General features: G+C 34.7%; 2 protein-coding genes across 4 annotated transcripts; both read right to left on the reverse strand.

Moving 5' to 3' along the window:
- Positions 1-1,470: 1,470 nt before the first annotated feature.
- LOC103991126 (uncharacterized) lies at positions 1,471-9,831 on the reverse strand. The gene is made up of 5 exons (XM_065190690.1): positions 9,642-9,831; positions 8,885-9,446; positions 6,496-7,728; positions 6,343-6,407; positions 1,471-2,596 (listed from the first exon to the last, which is right to left on the reverse strand). Exons 2-5 carry the CDS (start codon positions 9,431-9,433, stop codon positions 2,269-2,271), a joined length of 2,175 nt encoding a protein of 724 aa, XP_065046762.1. The 5' UTR covers positions 9,434-9,446; positions 9,642-9,831; the 3' UTR covers positions 1,471-2,268.
- A 996-nt stretch (positions 9,832-10,827) lies between these two features.
- On the reverse strand, positions 10,828-21,034 carry LOC135581361 (uncharacterized). 3 transcript variants are annotated; one of them, XM_065190691.1, is made up of 13 exons: positions 20,641-21,034; positions 19,870-19,922; positions 18,412-18,580; positions 18,252-18,315; positions 16,820-16,899; positions 16,486-16,642; positions 15,735-15,796; positions 15,521-15,583; positions 14,361-14,419; positions 14,003-14,084; positions 12,608-12,657; positions 12,274-12,525; positions 10,828-11,117 (listed from the first exon to the last, which is right to left on the reverse strand). In XM_065190691.1, the coding sequence occupies exons 1-13, from the start codon at positions 20,785-20,787 to the stop codon at positions 11,099-11,101; spliced, it is 1,257 nt and encodes a 418-aa protein (XP_065046763.1). In that variant the 5' UTR covers positions 20,788-21,034; the 3' UTR covers positions 10,828-11,098. The 3 variants fall into 3 exon arrangements, 1 of the variants encoding a protein (XP_065046763.1); XR_010514843.1 differs by lacking the exon at positions 10,828-11,117 and adding an exon at positions 13,527-13,767 and having other exon boundaries at positions 12,436-12,525; XR_010514844.1 differs by lacking the exon at positions 10,828-11,117 and adding an exon at positions 13,711-13,767 and having other exon boundaries at positions 12,468-12,525.
- Between the last annotated feature and the right edge of the window lie 3,328 nt (positions 21,035-24,362).

The following is a 24,362-nucleotide window of genomic DNA, read 5'->3' on the forward strand; positions in this document are numbered from 1 at the left end:
ATTGATGGTGGCGAACAATAACGTTGCTGAAGACCACGAGTGATTGTTGTGGATGAGGAGAGCGATGGTAAGAGGTGAGGGTTATTTTACACTTGCATCGATGTCATGCAATTGCCAAGTGGACCTTTCGTCGCTCTACATTTGCATCGACGGTCCTTTCATCGCTCTGCATTTGCATCGATGGCCCTTTTGTCGCTCGATAACTACGTCAATATTGACACAAATGCAAAGCGACAAAAGGGTCGCTCGGGTGATTGTTGCAGATGAAGGGAGCGGTGGCGAGAAGTGAGAGCTACTCGACATCTACATCGGTGGCCTTTTCGTCGCTCAGCACCTACGTTGATGCTTCTGCAGATGAATAGCAATGTCACTAGGCATCTGCATCAGTGCCCGCTCGACAACTATATCAGTGTCGACACAGATGTAAAGTGACTCTCACATCTCATCACCACTCTCCTCATCCATAATAGCCACCCCGAGCGATCCTTTCGTTCACTCTACATCTGCATCGACATTGATGTAGTTGTTGAGTGGCGAAAGAACCACCGATGTAGATATCGAGTAGCGTCGCTCTACATCTACATCCACACCAATGCAGTTATCGAGCAACACTGCTTGCATTTGTGTCGGTACCGATACAGATATCGAGCAGATCTTTCGTCGCTTCTCAACTACATTGACAATGATGTAAATGCAAAGCGACGAAAAGGCTACTCAATAACTGTGTCAACATCGACACAGATTGAGAGTAGCCCTTACTTCTCACCATCGCTCTTTTCATCCGTTTTAAAAGTCACCTATGGCCTCCGATGTTATCGTCTGCTACCACCAATTGAAACATTAAAATTATTTTTTTATTCTTTGATTTTATGTTTTCGACGATAAAATCAACGATGTTAGGATAAATAAAGCTAGATGTTTTAATTTCATAACTATAGAAATTTTAATAATAAGATAACATATAAATAACCCTCCAAATTAAAATAAATAAAAAAATTATTATATCAAATAACATAACTGACGCTCAACTCAAACATAGTGATTCATTACCTAATGTCTGCAAAAAACATAATGAGCTATCACATGTGTGAACTCAAATTCATCACTCATCACTCATATAATATTATATTATTTAGAAAGATCGGTTACCTACCTCAGCAAAGGATAATGAGCTATCACATTGTTTGAACCAGAAGATGCTACAGTGTATTGCATAATGAGCATTCATTTACCACAGCTTCATTGTTCATGAGATTCTATCAAACTGCTTCCCTAGTGTTCTGATTCATGTATCACTACACGTGGAATTTACGTCATTCAAATTTATGACAATACTACATACGAGTCACATCCAGGTGATTACTCCAAAAAGAGATAACATGGGAAAGCTGTTCACACGTTTGTGTCATCAAAATACTTTATGAAATAAATCCACCATGTTTTGTGCATCCAATGCTGGTAATTCTAAGATTGTTGGAAAGAGATGCTACAAATTATTTATATATCTAGCATGAAACACAAATTGATTACAATACCCAGTGAGAGCTGCTTTCTTTCCATATTCTGAATCTGTAACATTGAAACAAGAAAAACACAACCTGATGTGTAAATATTACACCAATCTATCCATTGATGTTGTAAGGACCACATATCAATTGTGGAATCATGACCCCGCAGTCCATACAACTGGCTATACCATATAACAAGGTGAACCAATGGCTGTTGAAAGATAAAGAATATCATCAGACCAAATAGGTACCCCTTGCTATTTCTTTTGTTCTCTCCTCTTCCTAAAAGGTACTTTTGTGATTCAACTTTAGTACCAACCCTTTGAAATGACTCTTGGTACAGGCATAAAATTGCTCCTTTGCGATCTGAATGATCCAGATTTGACCCATGGGAAGAGTTTCTATATTGGTGGATGCATCATGCCCTGGGTACATCCTTTTACCATTCTTGTGCACTAAAATATGAATGATTTTGTGTATCATAGCACATCGCATGTGAAGCACCAAGAAGATGACTTTGTTGCATCGCTACCTGAAGCTTTACTGCCCAAATTCAAAAGCGGCGGTTTACTTTTGCTCACATGATTGTGTGCTTCAATCAGAATGTCTTGCATTTTTCATTATTAAAAATAATTGCCACTGAACCTTCTTTTCAATAGTTCAACCAGAGTAATTCTTGCCATACCTGCATTCAATAGTCAGCCAGACATCCCAGTCCAAGGGAATGTTCTGAAAGTGCAGAAATGATAGCATAAAAATCTCACTTAGCCCTCTTGGACCTAAGTCTCCTTGCAGCTACAACTTCTTTCTTGTGCCCTTTCATCACGAGTCTCTTTTCATGCTGCCATACTCTGAACCTTTTTCGATGTCTTAACCAACCTGAGTAATCCTTACCATGCGTGCCCTCAATGAAGTCAACCAAATCAGCCCATTCTGATGGATCTTTCTGATTTCCAGGTAAAGACTGAATAAAAGTTTCACCATTACATGTATTAGCTCCACTAATGTAAGAATTACACTTTGCATCCTCAATAGAAGTTAGACATTTTGTGGACTGGTCTTCATGTATTTCTGTTGTGTGGTTTTTCCTAATGTCATCCGGCAAAAGCAAAAGTTATTTTCAGTACATGCTGGAGAACAGAAATAACTTAAAAATATTATCCAGATGAAAAAGAAAAATATAAACACCACAACAAATGGCACATAAACGCATTTAACAATCAATGCTAATGAAATCACTTGGCAGAATAATGTTGTTTTTAGTTTCCTGTCCTAAGAATCCCACTCTCCAAAGGATGATATAAGTGTTAGGAATATAGACCAGTTCCCTTAATATATATCAGTTCTCTTCCAAGGAAGCTTGTCTGGCAGTAGTTTTTCTTTTTCACTTATTAATCTCCCACGATAATGGATCTTTCACCCTAAATCAGAATCCCTTCACCATTTCGATGCCCCATAACTGCTTCACCAAGGAAACTAAAATAATCATTCTTCACCTTCTGTTTTTCAACTAAAAATTTCATCAAAGTAATATTTATCCTCAGGTCAGCATGTTATTTTAAATCTAAAGAAATACGGGCCCTTACTAATTAATATCTACAAATGGGATGTGGAACTTCTCCCAACCACATTGACATTGGTTCTGGAATGCAAGAGTTCCAAATTCGCTTTTAGTTACTTTCAGTTTCTTATAGTTTATCTTCACTTCACTGGGACTTTTTTAAATCTGTAACTTTGACCAAGTGTATATTTTCCCTTTTCTCATGCATACTAGAGCTGCCTATCGTAACACTCATTGCAGGAAAGCCTACAAGCTATTCACAAAATTTCTCCAGAAACCAACATTTACAAATCCATTTGTGTTCGTACACTAAGATTTTTAGGATAGTATAATAATTAAGATATTTCATTTGCTTTGCATCTTTGTCCTATAATTGTACATAAGAAACACAATAGCTTGGAACCTTTGTCATTTTAAGTTAAACTTCCCCATTATACAATTTTTTTGATGTTACTAAACACAATTTTCTTTGTAGTGTGAACTTATAGACTGTTTAACCAAAATATAGGTCTTCACACTCACAATTTCAACATCTAAATTTATTTTGTCTGTGTTGCCTAAAGTAGGGACAGATGTTGGAAATCAAATTATCAATACTCTTACAAATACTAGATAGGGTAAACCCTAATGTGCAGGTGCAGGATCAAACATCAAAGTTCCAAGAAGAGAATCAAGTCTCAAATACCAAACATACCAGTCCCCTCCCAGAATGGTACAGTATACCACCGAGCTAGGAAATATACTAAAATATTAGGTGGTATCAGTACACCTCAATATTAGTGCAGTATATTGCATTCTATCAAATAGGTAGACTGGGATGATATGGATGGTACATTCGGTACACAAGGATATCTGAATCCATGGTTTCCAGATTCCTTCCTCCTAAAGACAAACAATCAGCTATTGGCACAATATCATATGGTTCATGTCAAGTTAGTCGCCTGATAAAATCCTATGCAAGAAATGAAATTTTAGTTAGTCAAGACTTGATTTGATGCTATTGATGAACTATGCAGATTAAGATGAATGAGGCGGAATTCACTGTGGAGGAACAACTCAAGTTTATGGGTGCACAATCGGTAAGATAAAACTGCTTAATTGTAAGTTTTTTTTTCTTTCTGATAAGCTTGACAAATCATGCTTGTCATGCATCCTCCTATATTTTCATTTTGCTTTACTTTTGATAACAACTCTATTGAATTCGCTTATAATTGATTCTTTTTTCCATAGAGGTTTTTCTTTAAAAACTTTCCACACTGATTCATATAGTGTAGGACAGTATAATAGACTTACAGACACCACAAACTTTTAACTATTTTACATAACTGGATAGCTTAAGATAAATACAGAATTTGACTTGTAACATATACTTGATTCATAGACTCATATCCACATGATTTAAACTATAAAGAAAACTAGTTTTTTCCATCCCATTGCACGTGATTCCTTCTCCACAAGCTTTAATTTTATGTTAGTGAAAGATCTTGGGCTATTTACTTGTCATGCATCCTCCTATATTTTCATTTTGCTTTACTTTTGATAACAACTCTATTGAATTCGCTTATATTTGATTCTTTTTTCCATAGAGGTTTTTCTTTAAAAACTTTCCACACTGATTCATATAGTGTAGGACAGTATAATAGACTTACAGACACCACAAACTTTTAACTATTTTACATAACTGGATAGCTTAAGATAAATACAGAATTTGACTTGTAACATATACTTGATTCATAGACTCATATCCACATGATTTAAACTATAAAGAAAACTAGTTTTTTCCGTCCCATTGCACGTGATTCCTTCTCCACAAGCTTTAATTTTATGTTAGTGAAAGATCTTGGGCTATTTACTTTTAAAGGAAAAAGGATAATTAAAATACAAATCTAGAAAAACAATCACCATTGAAAGACAGGAACGGACAGAATGAGCAAGTGGTTGTTGGGATCAACACTATTTTTCATTACCTGTTTCTGGTGATGCATCTGGTGGAAGACGAAATGGCGTATTTAGTTGTTGATACAATAAAACAAACAGAAAGAAAAGGAAGAAAAACTTGCAATATGACGTTTAATAAACTAGAAAAATGTTATGAAAAAGTTTCTAGTAACATATTGTGCTGGGTTGAGAAACAAAGGGATGGCTAATCGCTATATGGATGTTAATTTTTATAACTACATAGTTAATACATTTGTACTTCAATATCTTAGAAGAAAGAAAAATATTACAAAGAATTAAAATAAGAAAGAGTCATCAACTTCAGAATTTCAAGTTATCTAACATCTTTCTCCTTGTTTTAATTATTAAGCTAATGAATTTTCTAAACCACAAGACCTTAGAAATGGATCAAGCAGATGAATGCGTAGATAAATAGATCGATCCAAAAGAGTAATCCAACTAATACTATGACACCAGCATTCTATCTTGCTCTTGCACTTGGTGCCACAACCCAAGATATTTCATATTCCAGTAACTTTAATGCATCCCAAAATCCTCATCTTTGTGATACTATTTTATAAGATATTCCTTTCAAACAACATCTAATTATAATATTGTAGCTCTTACAATTGACTTCTAGCTAAGGTTTGCAATACTGTCCAGTACAGTAGATATTTACCATCCAACAATCTACTGGTACGTGAAACAGGGTAAATCGGATGATATATCTGGTCCAGGACCTTTGCCACCCAGTACACATCTTATACTCGATACAGGGCAGTATAAGCCTGTTACCAGGCAGTTTCTTTTGTTTTTGTCTTTTAAAGCTTCTTTTCATTATTTTTTCAAAACTCAATATGCACTAGCATCCCAATACTCAATACACCAGTATGGACTAGTATTGAACCTGTTTAAGCCATGTCTGATACATGAAATTGTGAACCTTGCTTACAACAAATTTTCTTCAATCAAAGAGTCACTCAATTAACAATGCTTTATGAGCTATATGTATGAAAATTGTAACTTTCTAAATTGTACAAAATATGTTTTCAAGAAAACATATTAGCAGTATATTAATTATTGTGTCTGCATCTTGTGTCTCAACTTATGAAACAATTTATCACAATAGTGATTGATCAACAATGAACTTATGCAATCCATGTCATTAGTTCATAAGTAAAAACAATGATTAGATAGCAGGTTAACAGCTAGTAATTTTAGATAGATGGCAGGTAAAAGACTAAATATTGTGCAAAAAAAATAAAAATAAAAATAAAAAAATTCACACATCTGCATGGCATACCACTAATCCTAAGAGGACACATAGCATCTTACCTCAAATAGAGCATTTGAATATGATGCAAGTTTGATGCTACTACTGAACTTCTACAAGTTGATGCCTGTGTAAAATGAGCTTTCTCATCTACAAATCAAAACACAAAACTACCAAAGAAAAGAAAGAAAAATATGAATCAACTAGTATTATACCTTTATTTGCTTTTCTTCAGAACTTTGCTGAATTGTTACTTTTGATATAACAACCAATGGCATCAATACATCCAAATTACCCTCTTCAAAAATAAGAAGATTGAGAATCACCATCATCATAATAATGCAACTATTCCACAAAAACCCAAGCCTTCTTCTGAAACTATGATATAATAAGCTTGCAAAATGTGCCAACATCAGATTTGACTCATGTTTTGCAGAATTTGATCCAATAACATCCAGCAGAATTCTCTTAACAAGTTGATTCAATTCATATTTCCCAAAACAACTGATAATGCCCGCTATAAAATTATATTCCCTGCAAGCAACCTTATTACCCAATGCTTCAGAGCCACCTACACACCCTTTCTGTCTCAAGTTCCATATGATTTGCAAGAGTGATGAACTCATTAACTTCAATACAGCAGCAAAACAATACATCTCTTGCGAAATTTTGCTTTCATTTTCATGTTTTGTGTCTTCCACATTTTCTTCTGAAAGAATATTTATCACTATATATTGTAAAATTAAACAAGCTTCATCCCTGAAAATGTCATCTAAAATATGACTATTCTCTTTGATGAATGCAAAAGATTTATTTGCAATATCTGCTTTTGTTTCAGAAAGAAAATCCTGAGAGTTTAAGCAACAGAATTCAAACAAAGAGTCCATCTGATGTTGAAGTTTATAGTAGGTCATGGGTTGGATACAAGAATCAAAAGATAATTTCTTGTCATGATAACATGGCTGAACATGCTCTCCATTTATATTACTGACAAGTCCTATTCTTGAAATGTGACCTATATAAACATTGACAGAAAGTTCAAATGCTAAGATGTGGGAATTCATCAGTTCCTCATTCAACCCCCTATCAACTTTAGGCCTCTGTATGCTGATGCATTTGGAAGCCCACAAAAGCAGATGTGCTTCAAGCATACATGGTATGAAGAACATGTTGCGGAAACCTAGCAATGTCAACATTGTGCTCAGGCATATTTCAGATACATCATTCTCAACCTCATTGGCCCAAGACAGTGAGTTAATAAATCCATTGAATGTCCACTCATCATTAGTTGATAGAAGGAAATGACTGGAAATAATCTCTTGAATAGCATATATATCGCCGTAACTGCCATGAGATACAAAAAGCTTCTGTTCTGTGACGGAAACATTATCTGTCATTGTAAAATGTTTTCTCATTTGGCAGTTCTTCAGAAATTCATCAATAAACACCTGGGAGTGACTGACCATAAGTATTTCAAATATGCAAGAGTATTAAAATGCAAGCACATAAACATACTAGAAAACACACACATCTATCCAGATCAATAAATTGGAAAATAGTGTATACCAGAATGGAATAAAACATGTAAAAATATTGCAATTCTTAGAGGAATGAGCACCATAACCCAAATAATAAGTCAGAAGAAAAGGAAATATAGTTAATGCATATTTCACTATTTTGCTATTTCATGAGATGCGGCATGCTTTTAAATGTACATTTCAAAGCACAATTGATCATGTGGACCAAGTTACATAGTGGCTGGCCGAAGCATGAAATCTACAAACAAAGTTAGGAGATGGAACTAGCACATTAGTAAAAAAATCAGAATATTCTCAGATTTACCTAACAACAACGGAATCTCAAAATAAACAAAGGTCCATCTATCACTTGTCAACATTAATTTTGTGATTTTTCCCATTTGCAAAAATTGGTTCTTGACAATTATATATTTGGTAGCAACATTATCATCATCCTGAAGTTTTAAGTTTTGAGATATCAAATCAATCTAATAAGGTCTTGCAGCTCTTTATCTCAAGGTCTAGGTCATCAACACAATTGTATCTATAAAGGTCAAGACTAAGGGAGGGATCTTGAGCATGAACTCCATTATGTAAAAGTTAACCCCCAAGTGATAGAGAGTGACTATTGATGTTAGACTCAGGTTTCTAAAGTTTAGCAAACTTCAAAATAACTTTTGTCATGCCAAACTATTGTTAACGTCATAAGGTCTCTGAGAAGTAAAATCAAGTTTGAGCTCTGAATGCTTACAAAGGATTAGTGTTCTACAGCATCATTGTCTAAGGTCATGTTTGTTGACAGAGCACGAAATATCTGTTACGAATCTTCATTAGCATTCACGGATCTATCATGTCGACTAGATTACCACAAAGTACGAACAAGTAAGTTCTCTTGTATCTAAATATTATCCTTTTTTCCCTTGTTGAGTGAACACTGTGGATACTATTAACAAAAGTTGACAACCATAGGAAAATAATAATTCCATTTTTCAACATTCAGGATAAAAGTAACATTTTAGAAGACATCCCTTACATGAAAATAATCACAAGAACAATTCATATGAAAGACTAGCATACTAAAAATTACCTCAAGTATTCTTCGGAAAAAGGAAAGCATTGGTCTTCTAGCTCCCTCATTTGGCCCATTTATCCCAATTAGATCACTAGGGCACCGATGAGGAGCTAAGCTTGTGACCCCACTAATGATATTATCTGCCTCAGGATGGAGTTTGCAGCTACATAAAGCAAATGGTAAATTTGGTACACACAACCTCCGGAGAATTGACAGGAGAATCTTGCATTTCTCTACAACCAAGCTGAGGTCAAATTCGAGAAAATGCAGCATGACCATGCAACACCTCAACAGAAGTACGAGTCCCTCCTGATATGAATCAGTGAACGTGGAAGGCACTGGGTGGCCTACGTCAGAGAACAACCGTTCGAACTTCTCCTCTAGCTCACGAAAGAACAAATTGGACAGGTAGGTGAGGTCAGCGAACTCTCTTCCTGTTTCCAACCACCGATTAGAGACGAACTCGGAAGCGGCGGAATCTCCAAACCTTCGACCATCCCGTCGACACGGTGACTCATAGGGAGATAAACGCAACAGAAGCTCGTACAGAGGTCTCAGGAACATTGGGAGCCAGAGTCTGGGTGAATTGGACCACCCAGCAGCAATCGTGAACGAAGGGATATACCATCAAGATCTTCTTTTGGTGCAAAAAAAAAAAAAAAACGCAAAAACGACGATGAGATAACAATCTCGTCATTCTTGGAAGGAATGACGCAGATTGATCCAAAATTTTCTGAAGCGCGGGACGACAAATGGGAAAGCGGAGGTTTACCTGAATCGCAGGAGGCCACGCGAGGAGCGAAACGAGACGGCCGAGAACCAGGAAGGCGAAGCGAAAAGCTTCGTCGTCGTCTTCTTCTTCTTCTTGAAAACCCTAAGCGGGGATGGAGCGGGAGGAAGAGCGAGCGCGTACGACGCCGGCCCCAAATCTGGTAACTCGCGGTCTAGATTAGGAACAATAAATCGATATCCTTTTACTTACGGGGGAACACCAAATGGTATATGTATACTTGGTGATCCTTTAGGTAATTATCCGTTCAATTGCTCTCTTAATTAGGAATATATATTCTTGCGATTAATTATATATATATATTCTCATGTTAATACATACTATCAATCTTGTGGTGAAATTGATTCGGTCGGACCGATTCTTTTAGTTCCTCCCCGGAGGAGAGATTTTTTAAATTTCTTCAGAAGATATATTTAACCTTCAGTTTAGATTGGGTGAAAATAAATTAACAGTGCTTTAATAAGAAAATATTATCATATTATGTTGACGTGGCATAAAAAAAATTATCAAATTCAAATATTTTTTGATCTTAGACGAAAGTATCATAGATATGAACGAAAGTTTTTAGTCATGTTCGATACTCGAAATATATTGCCCCAATCATCGGTAGTATGAAAATTTCAAATCTAATTTTTGCTAAAGAGTAATCCAAACCCTCCTAGCCTATGAACATAAATAGGAAAAATAAGGATTCGTTCATCCTCCTATTCACCACAAGTGTAGCAGCCATGTAAAAGTACATCATATCTATTTTCTTCCCTTTTATGCAAATGAGAAAAGATGTAGACACCCAACTATTTAGAATGCTAGCATCACTAAGATTGCAAAACCAGTGTTTATTGCTCATCCAAATAGTTGGATGAGGAATAAACACTAGTGAATGGAGCATTAGATGAGCAATAAATGTCCAACATGAATAATTAAAACGAAGTAAAACACCTCAGCTGGGATTTAGATGAGCAATAAATGTCCAACAAACTAGTGTTTATGATATATATATGTACCAGAGCCATATACCAGGTGCAGAAAGATACAGGAAATTTTGGTTCCAATCCTTTCTTTAATTTAAAAAGGCAAAAAAAAACACAGAAATTCAGACTCCATGAACGATATCTAGGCTACCAACTTAAATGTGAAACCCAGGTTTGGGCTCAAGTGGCACAAAAAGGAAACAAAGAAGAGGAACATTGTCTCATCAAAATTTTACAAAGTACTTTCATGCAAATCTAATGAGATCGTAATGAGGTCTTCAACATCATAAAACATTTTTGCCAGTTTTGCCGTCCTAATCAGGCATCGTCCATCACTCACAGAACATGAGAAAATCAATGGCTGTCTGTCAGCAAGATCGAAACGAAATATCACCACATGAACACAGTTGATACATCCCAGACCCTACAGTCCATGGCTGACATCCAAGTTATGCTGGGGAAAATATTTCAGTATCTATCATGACGCCTGCAACAAGATATTAAAAATCTCAAATTCAGCTAGTCATAATTTTAAATAAATGAAAGCAATAAATCTAATAAAAGCAAGGCAATGCTTGCACACGAAAACTAATGTGAACTGAAAAAAGCTGCTTGGAATATAAAAATATGTTTTAGAAATTACGTCGATTCCTCCTTTTTTCCATTGTTAGCTACAAACTAATTTTGAAATACCATGACAAATAGCTTGTCAAAATTCTCATAGTCAGCCGGTGTTTGTTCTTGACTCACGATATCTGATATCATATATGTTCCAATGACAACACTGTATGGAAAGAACATACAATATTCCACTCATGACACTGAAAAACACACTAACGTAGCATATGACTTATCAAAATTGCTTTGCTATAATCTCCCATCGTTTGATCTTGACTCGAGGGACATTAGCTACAATTTCATTGACAATAATTTAAGGAGAAGCACACATAATATTCCATTCATGATATTGAAAAATAAATTATTAGAAAACAGGAAAACAAAAACATCGCAGCTGACAACCACAGAATGATATTGACCATCAAGACTCTACTACTAGGCAATGCAATGTGGACAAAAAAATGGAATCCCACGTTCACCATAATATTGACTTAACCTTGCCCAAAAAAGAAGAAAAAAATAAAATGAGTTCTTGAGAGATATTGCAGGATGAGGATTACAGAAATCAAAATATTGGCCATCAAGAGCCTACTACTAGGCAATGCAAAGCGGAGGAAAAAAAACCCACCTTCACCATAATATTAACCTACCCTTGCACAAAAAATGCAAAAAAATTAAAATGTGCTCGAAAGACCAAGTGAAGGTTTGATAAAGAGTAATTTATGATGAGAACACCAAAGATATGACAACAACTAAGTGAATGATAAATCCCATATTTATTTGCTCTTGGTCACTATTAATATGAAAAAGATTAGCATCACTTTCTGCAAATTTAAAGTTAAACCATGTCTTAAGAAATATTTTTAAACACTCACAAGTTTATACAGTGTTTAGCTTAGACAACCAACTCATGACAAATATGGTTAAAAAAAGCAAAAACAAATTCTAATGTGTAGTTTTTGGATTGCACTAGCTACTGAATGAACAAACAGAATAAAAATATTAAAATATATATACAGCAATACCTATGCCGGTCATAATCTCTGCCACGATCCCTTGATCGAGAACGTGACCTTCTTCGACTCCTCGAATCATAGTTGCGAGATCGATCAGTATCTCTGTCTCGGTCTCTATGATCTCTATCATAATGCCGATCATGATCCCTATTCCTTCGATCGTGTTCTCTGCCTCTATCTCGATTATCACCTCGAACCTCTCTATCTATGTCTCGATCCCTGCTTCCTGCCCTGTCATGATCCCTACTCCGTTCTTTCGACCTAAGGCATTAATTTAAAAATATCGTTGTATATTAATGGCATTACAAAGGGTTGTCCAAAGCATGGCAAACAAAGTAAATACCTTCTATCATCTTCAGAACGGTCAATCTTCCGCTTTTTGTTCCTCTCTTCCTGGGAAAATAGTTGTGAAGACAATGATATTGAAAAACAAACAAGTGGATTATATCTAGTCAATCGCAACCAGAATATGATGTTCAATATGTCATGAAGTCAAAAAGCAAGGAAAATAAAGAAATTGAAGACGGACATTGAAAGAAAAATTTGCCTTTGTCAGTTGAAAATGTTTCAATTATCAATATCACTGAAGGCATCGATAAAGTGCACAAACAATTGGACAACTTTCACTGGCTCCCAGTGATATGTCATAGAGGTTTTATCAGATACTTTTCAGAAAGAGAATGAACAAATGAAACTAACATTGTTCTTTGTTTGGATGAACACATCAATGACTACTTGAGAAAGTACTTGTAGCGAGACTCAAGGTCAATGAACTATATAGAAGCCTTTTTACAACAACTGTCAGCTGCAAAACGTAAGCTAATGGCCAATTCAGTTGTCTGTTTATCAATTGAAATCAAAATGATACCTCAAACTGAAGCTTTCAAAAAGAGATTTCCAATTTTCTGCTAAAAAATTGATCTTATGATCTAGAAACCAACAATTTGGGCCAGGACAGAGCATTAATTTGGGCCAGAACAGATACCAATGTCCTCACTTCAAATTGTATATTTTGAAAAGTTCGCTTCCATGCCAAATAATTCATTCAGAAACACTTAAATCAGATAAATAGTTATTGTTAAGATGGCCCACAAGTTACCTAACAGGTGTTATGAGGTCTCTTTCGTTTTTAGCATCATATCCCAAATTACAACTAAAAACCAGGCCCATAAAAAAAAAAAGAACAAATTCTTCAAGATAAAAAAGAAAAGAATCTTCAGCTACCAATTTTAATATGATTTACATACTGTCCATCTGCTTACAGTTTCTTTCACTTATGTGATTGCAGTTGTCCAGACAGGGAATAGGACTGATTCTCAGAGCCCATATATGGCCACCTTTGATAATTCCAAAGATCCTCCCACATCACAGTGTGCTAGCCAAAAAGAAGTGATGACAGAAAAACATAACCACATGTTGAATTTTCATTGAGATAAGAAAACTCACTGATGTCAAATTTAAGTGTAACTCTTTATTGCAGAATGTCAGACATTAAACCAGCACCTGACGAACATGTTCAGAGATCGAACTTCAAAGACATTTAGTAACAAGACAAACCAAATCAACACAGAATGTAAACCAAAATAATAAGTGCATCCTGTTCAGGATTTTATGTACAGTACAGCAGCAGCATCTATCCCAAAGAAAGTGAATAGTTCCAAATCTAAGAATGCATCAAAAAATTCTAGGATATTAAATTGTACATAAAGAAATTGTACATAAAAAAATTCTAGGTTACCTGGAGTTCTGCTAGTTTCTCACGGATTTGCATATAGCCCAGATGAAGTTTCCCTCCAAAATGATCAGCCAAGCGACGGTCACTGTACACCACACCAATGAGCAGCTGATTCATTAGGACAAATACAAAATACGTATAGCTCTTACCAATTTGTTATAGCCTTTTAAGTTCTAAAAATGTAGCAAAATATAAAATACATTATTCTCTATTAACAACAAAAAAGGTAATTCTCATAAAACTATGCATAAGGCCAGAATGTAGCAAGGATGTTATGCATTTATTATAAGTACTTCAAAATCAGGGTTCAGATTCTCAGAATCATAATTATAACTTTTATACAATAAAATGAGAAAATTACTTGTCATAGACACTCAAGAATGCTCCACAAATATCGCATACCCGCAACTTCTGATCAGTCTGCGAAAGAAACCCAGATTGTGTTATCATTCTTATATTAGATTCTATAGCAACCCTCTGAACGAAAGAGACATAAAAAAGCCAATGAGACAAGACAAGTCAAAAATACATATACAATTAGATATCGAGGCAGTGATAAATGGAGCTGTCCAAAATGGAAGGACAGAAAAACCCAAACCACTTATAACTGTTACTACAGCCAAGATACCCATGTTTCCCTAAAATCCTGTATCTTATACTCTATCACACCAACACACATACCCTGCTATTCCCATTATATCCTTGCCTTAATGGCCTTGACACATACTCAGATCATTACCTGGTAAATTGTACTCAAACTCCAATACAATACCTGATCCTTCCAAGTTGAACCTTACAACTTAATTGGCTTATGTCTTTCTTAATGCCCCACTCACAAAGGAGTCTGCCCTGTCTTCTCTACATCCTCAATTGACAATTTTAAAAAACTACAAATTACATAGTCAAGTTACGGCTCAGTCCCCCTCAGAAGGTCAACATAACATTAATGGCCATCAGATAAAATAATTGTTTAATTTATCCAGTGAGCTTTTGCAACTTAGAGTTGTACTCCATAAAAAATTAATCCTACCAGAAACAGGTTCTCATGACAACAAGAAATACACATGCTAATACTTGGATTGCAGGAACCTCTATAGGCTACAACAGAAAGTTAGGATGACTGGAATATAAAGATAGCTATGACATCCACATATAAGAAACAAGGTCACTAAAACCGCGATCTTTGAAATTCCTACAAGTGTATGACAAGGACTGTTTGTAGATCAACTATTTTTCACTCAATTTTAATTATAAAAGCATACACGTAGATCAACTATTTTTCACTAAATTTTAATTATACAAGCATATAAGAAACAAGGTCCCAAAAACCACGACCTTTGGAATTCCAACAATTGTATGACAAGGACTTCTTGTAGATCAACTATTTTTACTCAATTTTAATTATACAAGCATACATCTACAAGTCTACTCACAAAAGAACACATTTAAATATACTAAAGATCAATTTGTGTTGCAAAAAGGAGATGATGGAACAAAATTCACAATATCTGTTGAACTCACTATTCGAACATCAGCAGCACTATACTTCGAAGATTCTAGGACTGGCTCTTGCCGTGCACCCAGCTGAAGAAAAAAAATGTACTCATAATTGTAATGGCACAAAATTTCATAAAAGATAATATAAGATACAGTTCTACCATGTAAACAAATCAAACAAACTTATCATAAATTGACAGACAAAACAGTCATGTCTTAAATGTCAAAAGTACAAAACCTTTTTCAGAGCTTCTGCCTCTTCTAGAGCTTTCTGGGCTTCATCTATCATACCCATCTCACCTGTTAATTTAAAGAAAAAAATAAGCCTTACAGGAAAATGAAAGAAATTACAATTAGTCTCCCAGATGTCCATTTTCCCAAAAAGTATCATAAAATCCATCTATAATTTGCTCCACCAGACACTAGACCCTTGCTGTCAACAACCCAGCCTTGAAATATGATGCCCTTAGCATTTGAATTTTGACACATAAAGAGATGCCATATCAAGCATTAAATGATAAGTTAAAAAGAAATAGCCATGTGAAACTATCTTTAAATTGATTGTTGTCAGCATCTATGGGATACTAACATGGTCCTGACATAGCCAATTGATTGGCTGAAATAAGAAGAACAGTCAACATTGACGCAGCATCCGTACAACCTGTCCATTGAAACCCACATGGGACTAGGCATGGTGCCATTTCTGCACCACATCACCACCAAAACAGCACAATGGGATATAATATATAGTGGGCCCACATGAATGCCACCCATATACCATGTCAGGGCCATGTCATCATGATATGAGCAACACATTTTTCCAACAAAGCCAAATTTAATTTATTTTTCACTTTTTATAGCATAAGGAGGCAAGTTGACCAAAAGATATTAACTATCTATTCATATTGGGAAATGCACTATGAGTTGTCTGAACTCAAAAACATATTGAGAAATATCTACTCATCAACAGAAACTAGGGAGTAATTTACCAAGATCTTCCGCTTTCTTTAGTTTTTCATTAATCATTTCCTGGGTACGAGGGTCTGGAGGATTAAGAACAGGCAGAGTTGCTAATGGAGAAGGATTTTGAATTGGCTGTGGCAAAGAAGCCCTGTCTTTGTTGAAAGCATCAAGAAGAAGCACCGACTGCAGCAAAAACAAGATCCTGGCTTAATTGCCAAAAAAACACAACTGACTAAACAAAAGAGCACTCAGAAGCACCATAAGCAACCTATAATTACATGCTTGCATGGCACAAAGTTGCTACACATTGATCTTGAATAATAAGACTTGAATTTACTCAGTGACTCTGCAGAATGGTACCTGTTTGTCAGCTCTTTGGGCTTTGAGTTCTTCCACCACCTCTAGGACCCGAATTTTACTATCAGTTTTTCCTTCAAAATCTATAGCATCACAGAGCAACCATATTGCATGTTGTTTAGTGGGACAAGCAGTAAGGAATTATTGGCCATGATAACATGTGCAATGGATGCAATGTACAAGATACAAGCCACAAGAAAGACCAATAGAATGGAAAGCATCCACAGAGTTACATATTTTGACAATGATCAAAGTACCTACGATAGTTGTAGGAAAACATTGTGAAATTATTTGCAATTCAAAACACATGTTCAATAAATGCCTCCATGGCAGGGAGGAAAAGAAATATATAAGTTTAATGACTACGATGGAACCCCAGAAATTTACTCAATTGAAAATGCATGTAAAACATACACGAGAAAGTAAATATGCAAATGTGCTAAAAGATCTAGATACAGCTACCACGCAAACTGGGCGTGTAACAGGATTGCACGCGATCTAGGGTCCGGCTCGGGTTGAACATCCTGAAATGACTTAAATTAGTCGGATCATGGCCAAGGTATCAAGCAACTTGAACCAACCTGCACTCAAGCCCATATAAGGCTTATCAAGTTATGGGCCAATATCGGGCTTTATGACAGTTGGTATCAGAGTGGACTCAATACAAGCCATGGTGAGAAGAACAAAGTAGGAAGGTGCAACCCTGGGATGGGGCTAGGGACACATGAAGACATGAACCAATATAGGACCTCACATGCCGCCTACTAGCAATGATTATGGACTATGCATTGGAACTTAGATGTTGACAAGGACGTCAAGACTTACACCTAGTATCATTTACTTGGGCTTAAGCCTTTCAGATCGTGTGGTTCTAAGCCCATAAAGTCATTGATCAGTTTTCCCATCATACAGAGGAAATATAATCTGCAGCAATGAAGCATGAGGCAGAGGAAAGATAATCTGTGGGCAATGAAGCATGAGATGAAAATGAAAGAGAATATTCATAAACTGAGTGTCCCTTTAATTTCAACTGTTGTTTCAGAATATTCATTCAGTGATTGGTAAAAGATGGAAGAGAATCTACATTTATGCTTATGGTGAGATTGTTTCTTTTCTGTTTGTATTGGTTGCTAAATTCAAGAGAATGCTTCAATTGATCTTTTTTATGATCTTCCTAGTGAGATTTTTTGTTGGCTAATGCATGAAAGAGGAAAATCTTTGTTCACCTCACTTCCACTCTTCCAACCTTCAATAAGCATGAAACTGGGTAGACTACATAGAAAAACATTAATCTTAAACCAATAAATGAAGTCAACTTGAAGTACAGCACTTACCAAAAAAAAACTTGAAGTACAGCATACCCATTGCCCATATAAAATTAGCGTCAAACACAAATTTGTAAATTTCAATATTATCATGAACAAAAAGAAATTACCGAATACATCAGCTTCTTTTAATTTCTCCTTTATTTGCTTCGACAATTCGATGGCTTCAGGCGTCTACAATTTAAAAGGACAAAAACCATTACACAGACTTGTGGTATCTGTCACATGACTGATTATCACATCATACATATAAAAGAATAGAACAATTACCTGAGTAACCTTGGATACAGATATTGCTATAGCAGCCTTAGCATCCTCATCCTCAAGTCGCTTGAGGGCTCTTTGAATTTTCCTTTCACACTCTACAATGAGTCTTTCTATCATATCTTCAAGTTCTCTATCAAAATTATGATCACCTTTTGCTTTTGCTTCTTCATATCTATGAAGGGTTTAGGAATACAAGACATGTACAGTGCTTCAGTAGCAACAGAAAATGGAATCAAATAACTGAAGTTTCTGATTAGGAGCAATTCTGGCCATCCAGGCAAACAGATGTCTTTATATGCGTAGAACATCCATGTGTACATGTAGCATGCATATGTGTGCAGTGAACTTTTATATGTAGGTCATACAATATCTAATGACAAATATGTATGCATAAAAAGCAAAAGAAAATATCTATTGACATGTATATACTAAAAAAGTCACAAAGAAGTCAAAATCTAAGAGCTGCTCCAAACATTATGAAACAAATTTACTGATCCCTCTCCATAATGTGATTCAATGGAGACCAAATAAGTGAGAAACTCATTCAAAATCCTGAGAACTTTTTCCATCCAAGATTAAGGGTGTATTGGCATTGTTCGCTAAGATGCTCCGGTGCATAAACATAAAAATAACCAGGAAGACTTAAAAGTCCAGCATTATCTAATTAACAAATGACTGCATCCAGCCAACTAAATAAAGGTGTTCAGGCAATATAAGAATGAAACATGAGAATTAATTTTATCCAATATATGTTCATTACGGGCATACAAATCTACATGTTCGAATCCTGTATAGCAATACATTATTCAATCAAGCAGCAGAAACATGTTTCCGATATGTGAAAGTCTAATTACATTATAGTGAAAGATATTACTGTAAAACTATAAGATGGCATTACAATGAAGACGTGAAATTTTGATAGATAGAACTTCTCTGCCCATATAAATGGTACAAACAAAGCAACAAGATTTGCACTCCAAGAAGCACCAACTTGGCAGTCAAATATCAGAACCTTTGGCTTCAAAACAGACTTGAGCTAAGAGAATACACATGCTTATTACATATTGTAGAATATGCCTGTTAAAAATTGTGTAACTGTCCAGAAAAAACTGTACAGATATTAGAGACCGTTTAATATGATTTTGAATAATTAAAGTTATGATGAAGAAACAATCATTGTTCAGCTGCATAACAATCGGCAAGCACACAAATTTAAACTTCAATATTACATAAAACATCAAGGCAGATGTTTTATCCTGTATGAAGTCCAAAAACTTTGTCCCACAAAACTACACATGCGACAAAAAATGTGCTACTACATGGTGCATAGCCAATATGAAACTAACGATTATAATCACTGGAAAGGTTCATTGTTTACTAGAAGTCCTCATTCTAAATGGAACAGTTGTCAACGACTCTAAAGAAGAAGAAGATATGCATAGTTTCTGAGCAGAAAGATACTCTTTTCTCAGCTGCAAGGAATGAATCTTCGGACAGGGACCCATATCCATTTTCTGATACAAACCAGTATAGATGTATCAGCGCACATAAAAGTAGATAAATAGTTTGAGATTTCAAGATTTTAACTACAGACAAAACTATCATTAGGGCACTCCAAAAAGACAAGTCAAGTTAAAAAGGCAAATGAAATGATACCAACTGCTGCAATGAACCATGGAATCCAAGCACGAAAGATGGAACATCAACAGCCAGGAAAACTAACCATAAAATGACAACTCAAGTAATTCTATCGTATAAAATTATCATATCAACAGTAACCAAGCTAAAAATAATTATAAGCTCCACAAGCTTCCCCCTCCAGACCAGAGAATACAAAAGCAAAAACTACATTATCAAGTTACCAACATCAAAATTACAAATGTAATAAAAACACCAGCAAATAATAAACAAAAAACAAGCTCCAGGTACAAAAAGTTTTGGATTTTCGACACTAAGAAGACCTGATATAAACATATGATCATAAAAAGCATTAAAAACTCAACAAAAAAAAAAACCAGAGCCAAACATCGCATAATCTCAAAACGAGGGGTAAAAAGGATTTTGACGGCAAACAATAACAGGAGAATTGCCCAAAACGAACACACCAACAGAATTTAACAAAACCCTAGCTATCAGGATCCAGGATCCATATCTATAATGTAAACTGTAAAGGCATACAAGCCAGCGAGATGGATCGAAGGATTAGGGTTTCGAGGAGGTGAGGTAATCGACCGTAAGCTGGAAGAGGTCATGGGGGCAGAGGCCGGCCAAGAAGAGGCGGCAGACGTCGCGGTCGTAGTACTTGCGGTTCACTTCCGTCACGTCCCCGTTGCGGTTGGCCCCCATGAGCACGTCGAGCTGCTTCCTGATGGCGTCCATCCTCTCTCTCTCTCTCTCTCACTCTATCTAGGGTTAGGGTTTCGACGAGGGGTTTTGGGTTCCCCCTCTCTCCGACTCCCACCTCAACGAACAATCAGCGGCGGGCGATGGGGCCTTTTGTAAGGATCGAACGCAGAGAGAGTGAAGACAAGATATCGAAGCTGTGTCGACCCTCGCTGTGAAGTCGTCTACGACGGAGGAAACGCCGTCTTAAAAGGAAGCCGCCTCTCTTCGAGGAGTTGTGCAAGCCAAGAGAGGGGTAGTGGTTGGAATTTACAATAGGTAAAGGACGAATATGAAATAAAATTGCAATGTGGACTTTTTGCAACATAAAACACACTACATATGTTCCTCCCAAACATTAAAAAAAATATTATATATATATATATATATATATATATATATATATATTAAAAATTAAAGGACGAATTCTTATAAAAACATCTTTTATATATTTGTGTATATATATATATATATATTATATTTTGTGTATATATATATATGTCTATATATATATATATATATGTGTGTGTGTGTGTGTGTGTATACATACTATATATATATATATACATACATATATATATACATATATATATGAATATATATATATATACATATATATATGTATATATATATATACATATATATATACATATATATATATACATATATATATACATATATATATATACATATATATATACATATATATATATATATATACATATATATACATATATATATACATATACATATATATATATATATATATATATATATATATATATGTATATATATATATACACACATATATATAACCCACATCAATTTCATTCACCATTTGGGCTGTTGACCTAATATTCCTTAACATTTTGTGCTTAGAGAAGTCATTTCTCCTAACGCAAGTACAAAGTGCTAAAATGATATATATCCAAACTTAGAGAAGAGGAAATCAAACTCTACAATTAAAATACTTTAAGTAAATTTACAATAAATTTCTAGCTTTTTATATATAATATGTACTTTGGATTTAAATTATATTTGTGGTGATCCAATTCGATGAGATAATAAATTTATTTGCTTATTAAGCCTAAATTATCAACCTCACATACTTAGTTTCAAGTGAATAATACTAAATTCATTTCTCATTTTTATAAAATATATTATGATCTCTCTCACTTTAGGGTTTAATATGATCATAAAAAACTAATAAGATTCATAATCAAATCCTAACATTGTACACATGTTATGATGTATCCTTCCGTCCAAGCCACATATAGCTCCCTTCTACTAGGTTAATTTTGATACCATTTATCATGATTTGATTCTATAAATTAATTAATTAATTAATTGAGTATTAATTAATAAATTTAAAATATCTAAACTCAAGTTAATGATAATAGACTCATTTAATTCTACAAGTCTATCCAAATAATTCCAAAATTAAAATATAGACTACATGAGTTTACTATCATTAGCTTAAATTTCAGTAATTTAGACTCAATAAAATTAATGGATCAATTATATTATAATGTTATATAAAAAGTAAAAATATTACCTCATCAAGTTATCATTTCAAAGTCTAAATTAAACAAATCTCTTTACTAATGTCACAATCACTGGATTAAAATCATCTTTAATCTACACCAAAATTGATGATTTAAATATCTCAACTATGGATCATTCCTTGTGAGTTTTTGATTTTTTCATTCAACACCATCATCTTACAAGAGGGAGCAAGAAACAGAGAGAGAGAGAGAGAGAGAGAGATGAAGAGCATCATATGAATAGAGTTTGGTTTATCAACGCAGAGGGCAATTTGAGCCTGAAAACCAATTCTAATGATAGGTTGGGGTGGAAAGACCACATGAGATCCAATGTTGCTACATCAACTCTCAAGATTCAAGATTATAAGAGACTTAGAATTGAGCTTCACCTACACATAACAAGTTAACCAATGTACACAAACTTGGAATTGGCCACCACCTAATCCATATTTTTCACGCAATAACTCAAGAAGCAAAGCAGAAATCTACTAGCAAAAACAATAATTCTTAGCATCATATTGATACGAAATTTGATATCATTTTTATTGATCCATAAAATCCAAAAGGAGCTCACAGGTGATATGCAGTCAAAAACCACAAGATCAAAAGTAATGATCATCTAAGTTCTCATGTGTGGGTGAAGTAGAGACATGGGGAGGAAGTAGTTGCCGAATTAGACTAAAGCTGAACTCATCGGACACAAAACAAAGTTTCTTATGATCATACGTTTCTTCTGTACATCAATAAAGTTAATGTGGGACAGAATGAGAGTTTTAGTAAATTATTTTGATTCAAATACACCGGTGATTCTACAGAGTAATCCCAAACTATTCTTGGACAAGACCACAGTAAGTATAGAGATAGATGGATAGATAGATAGAGAGAGAGAGAGAGGGCACCCTGGATTTATGAAATGAAACATGTAATCAAATGTTCAGATTATGAGAAGATCTAAGAGTATGTTTACAGTGGGAGGACATTCATTTCATGTCAACAGGAACAGTTTCTTTGATTAATATTCGAAGAAATATTACATATAAAGCATGATTACTTTATCAGAAGGTGTTGGACTAATAGAAAAAACTATTAGAATATCACAAAGTTCTGATCCATTTTTAGATCAAAACTTGTCTTCACCGTTCTAATTATGAGCATTAATGCAAAAACCATTAGCATGAGATGTTGTATTGATCCCAAACACAATAATGTGCCTCCTCACTGGCTTCATCAACAAAGCATGGAACTTGTCAGCCTTGATCTCAACAGTGACTTGTTCATCATTTACTTGCCTGAAATGATGTGGCTTTCAACATTAGCTACATGACTAGTTTTTGGTCATTTGCATTTAAGTTCCTACATGATGAATTCCTCTTCTTATCACTATTTATAATTGACATGGATATGTGTGGATTTATTATACATGGACCTAATGGGGCATTGATAAAATATAATTAATTGATAATTAAGAGGCTCTTTTTTATGTTACATTAGTGATAGGGCTAATAATATACCACCCAGTAGAGACTTTACATGTGCATGCCAACCTATCATAAAGTGATCGGATCTGTCATATCACTATGAACCACAATGGAAAATATTCTTCGAATTAGAGATTATTTGGAGAATATTTTTCTAACCGATTTCAATTAAAGATACGATACTATAAATATAAATAAAGGTCCCATCGATCGTTACATATGTTCTTCTCTATTCTCTCAACTTTATATATTTTATTTTAAGATGTTTACTCATGTTGAGTATCGATTAATTTGATTATCAAAGGGATTATATCGTCTTGATATATTTTTTTTCTTACATAAGAAAACAGGTTTAGTTGGATATTGGATTTCTATTATTTTCTCGAAGTTCATGATATTGACAATTCTTAGCAGTTTGGTTGAATAATTTTTGAAATTTGGATTGATGATATATAGTCTATCTTTTCAGTTCTCCTCAAAAAACAGATCGAGAAAAAAATAAAATTCTTAACATAAGAAATGAAGAATAATCTAATTAAGAAATTCAAAT

The sequence above is a fragment of the Musa acuminata genome, chromosome BXJ1-7, assembly GCF_036884655.1.
Source record: "Musa acuminata AAA Group cultivar baxijiao chromosome BXJ1-7, Cavendish_Baxijiao_AAA, whole genome shotgun sequence".
Taxonomy (NCBI): domain Eukaryota; kingdom Viridiplantae; phylum Streptophyta; class Magnoliopsida; order Zingiberales; family Musaceae; genus Musa; species Musa acuminata.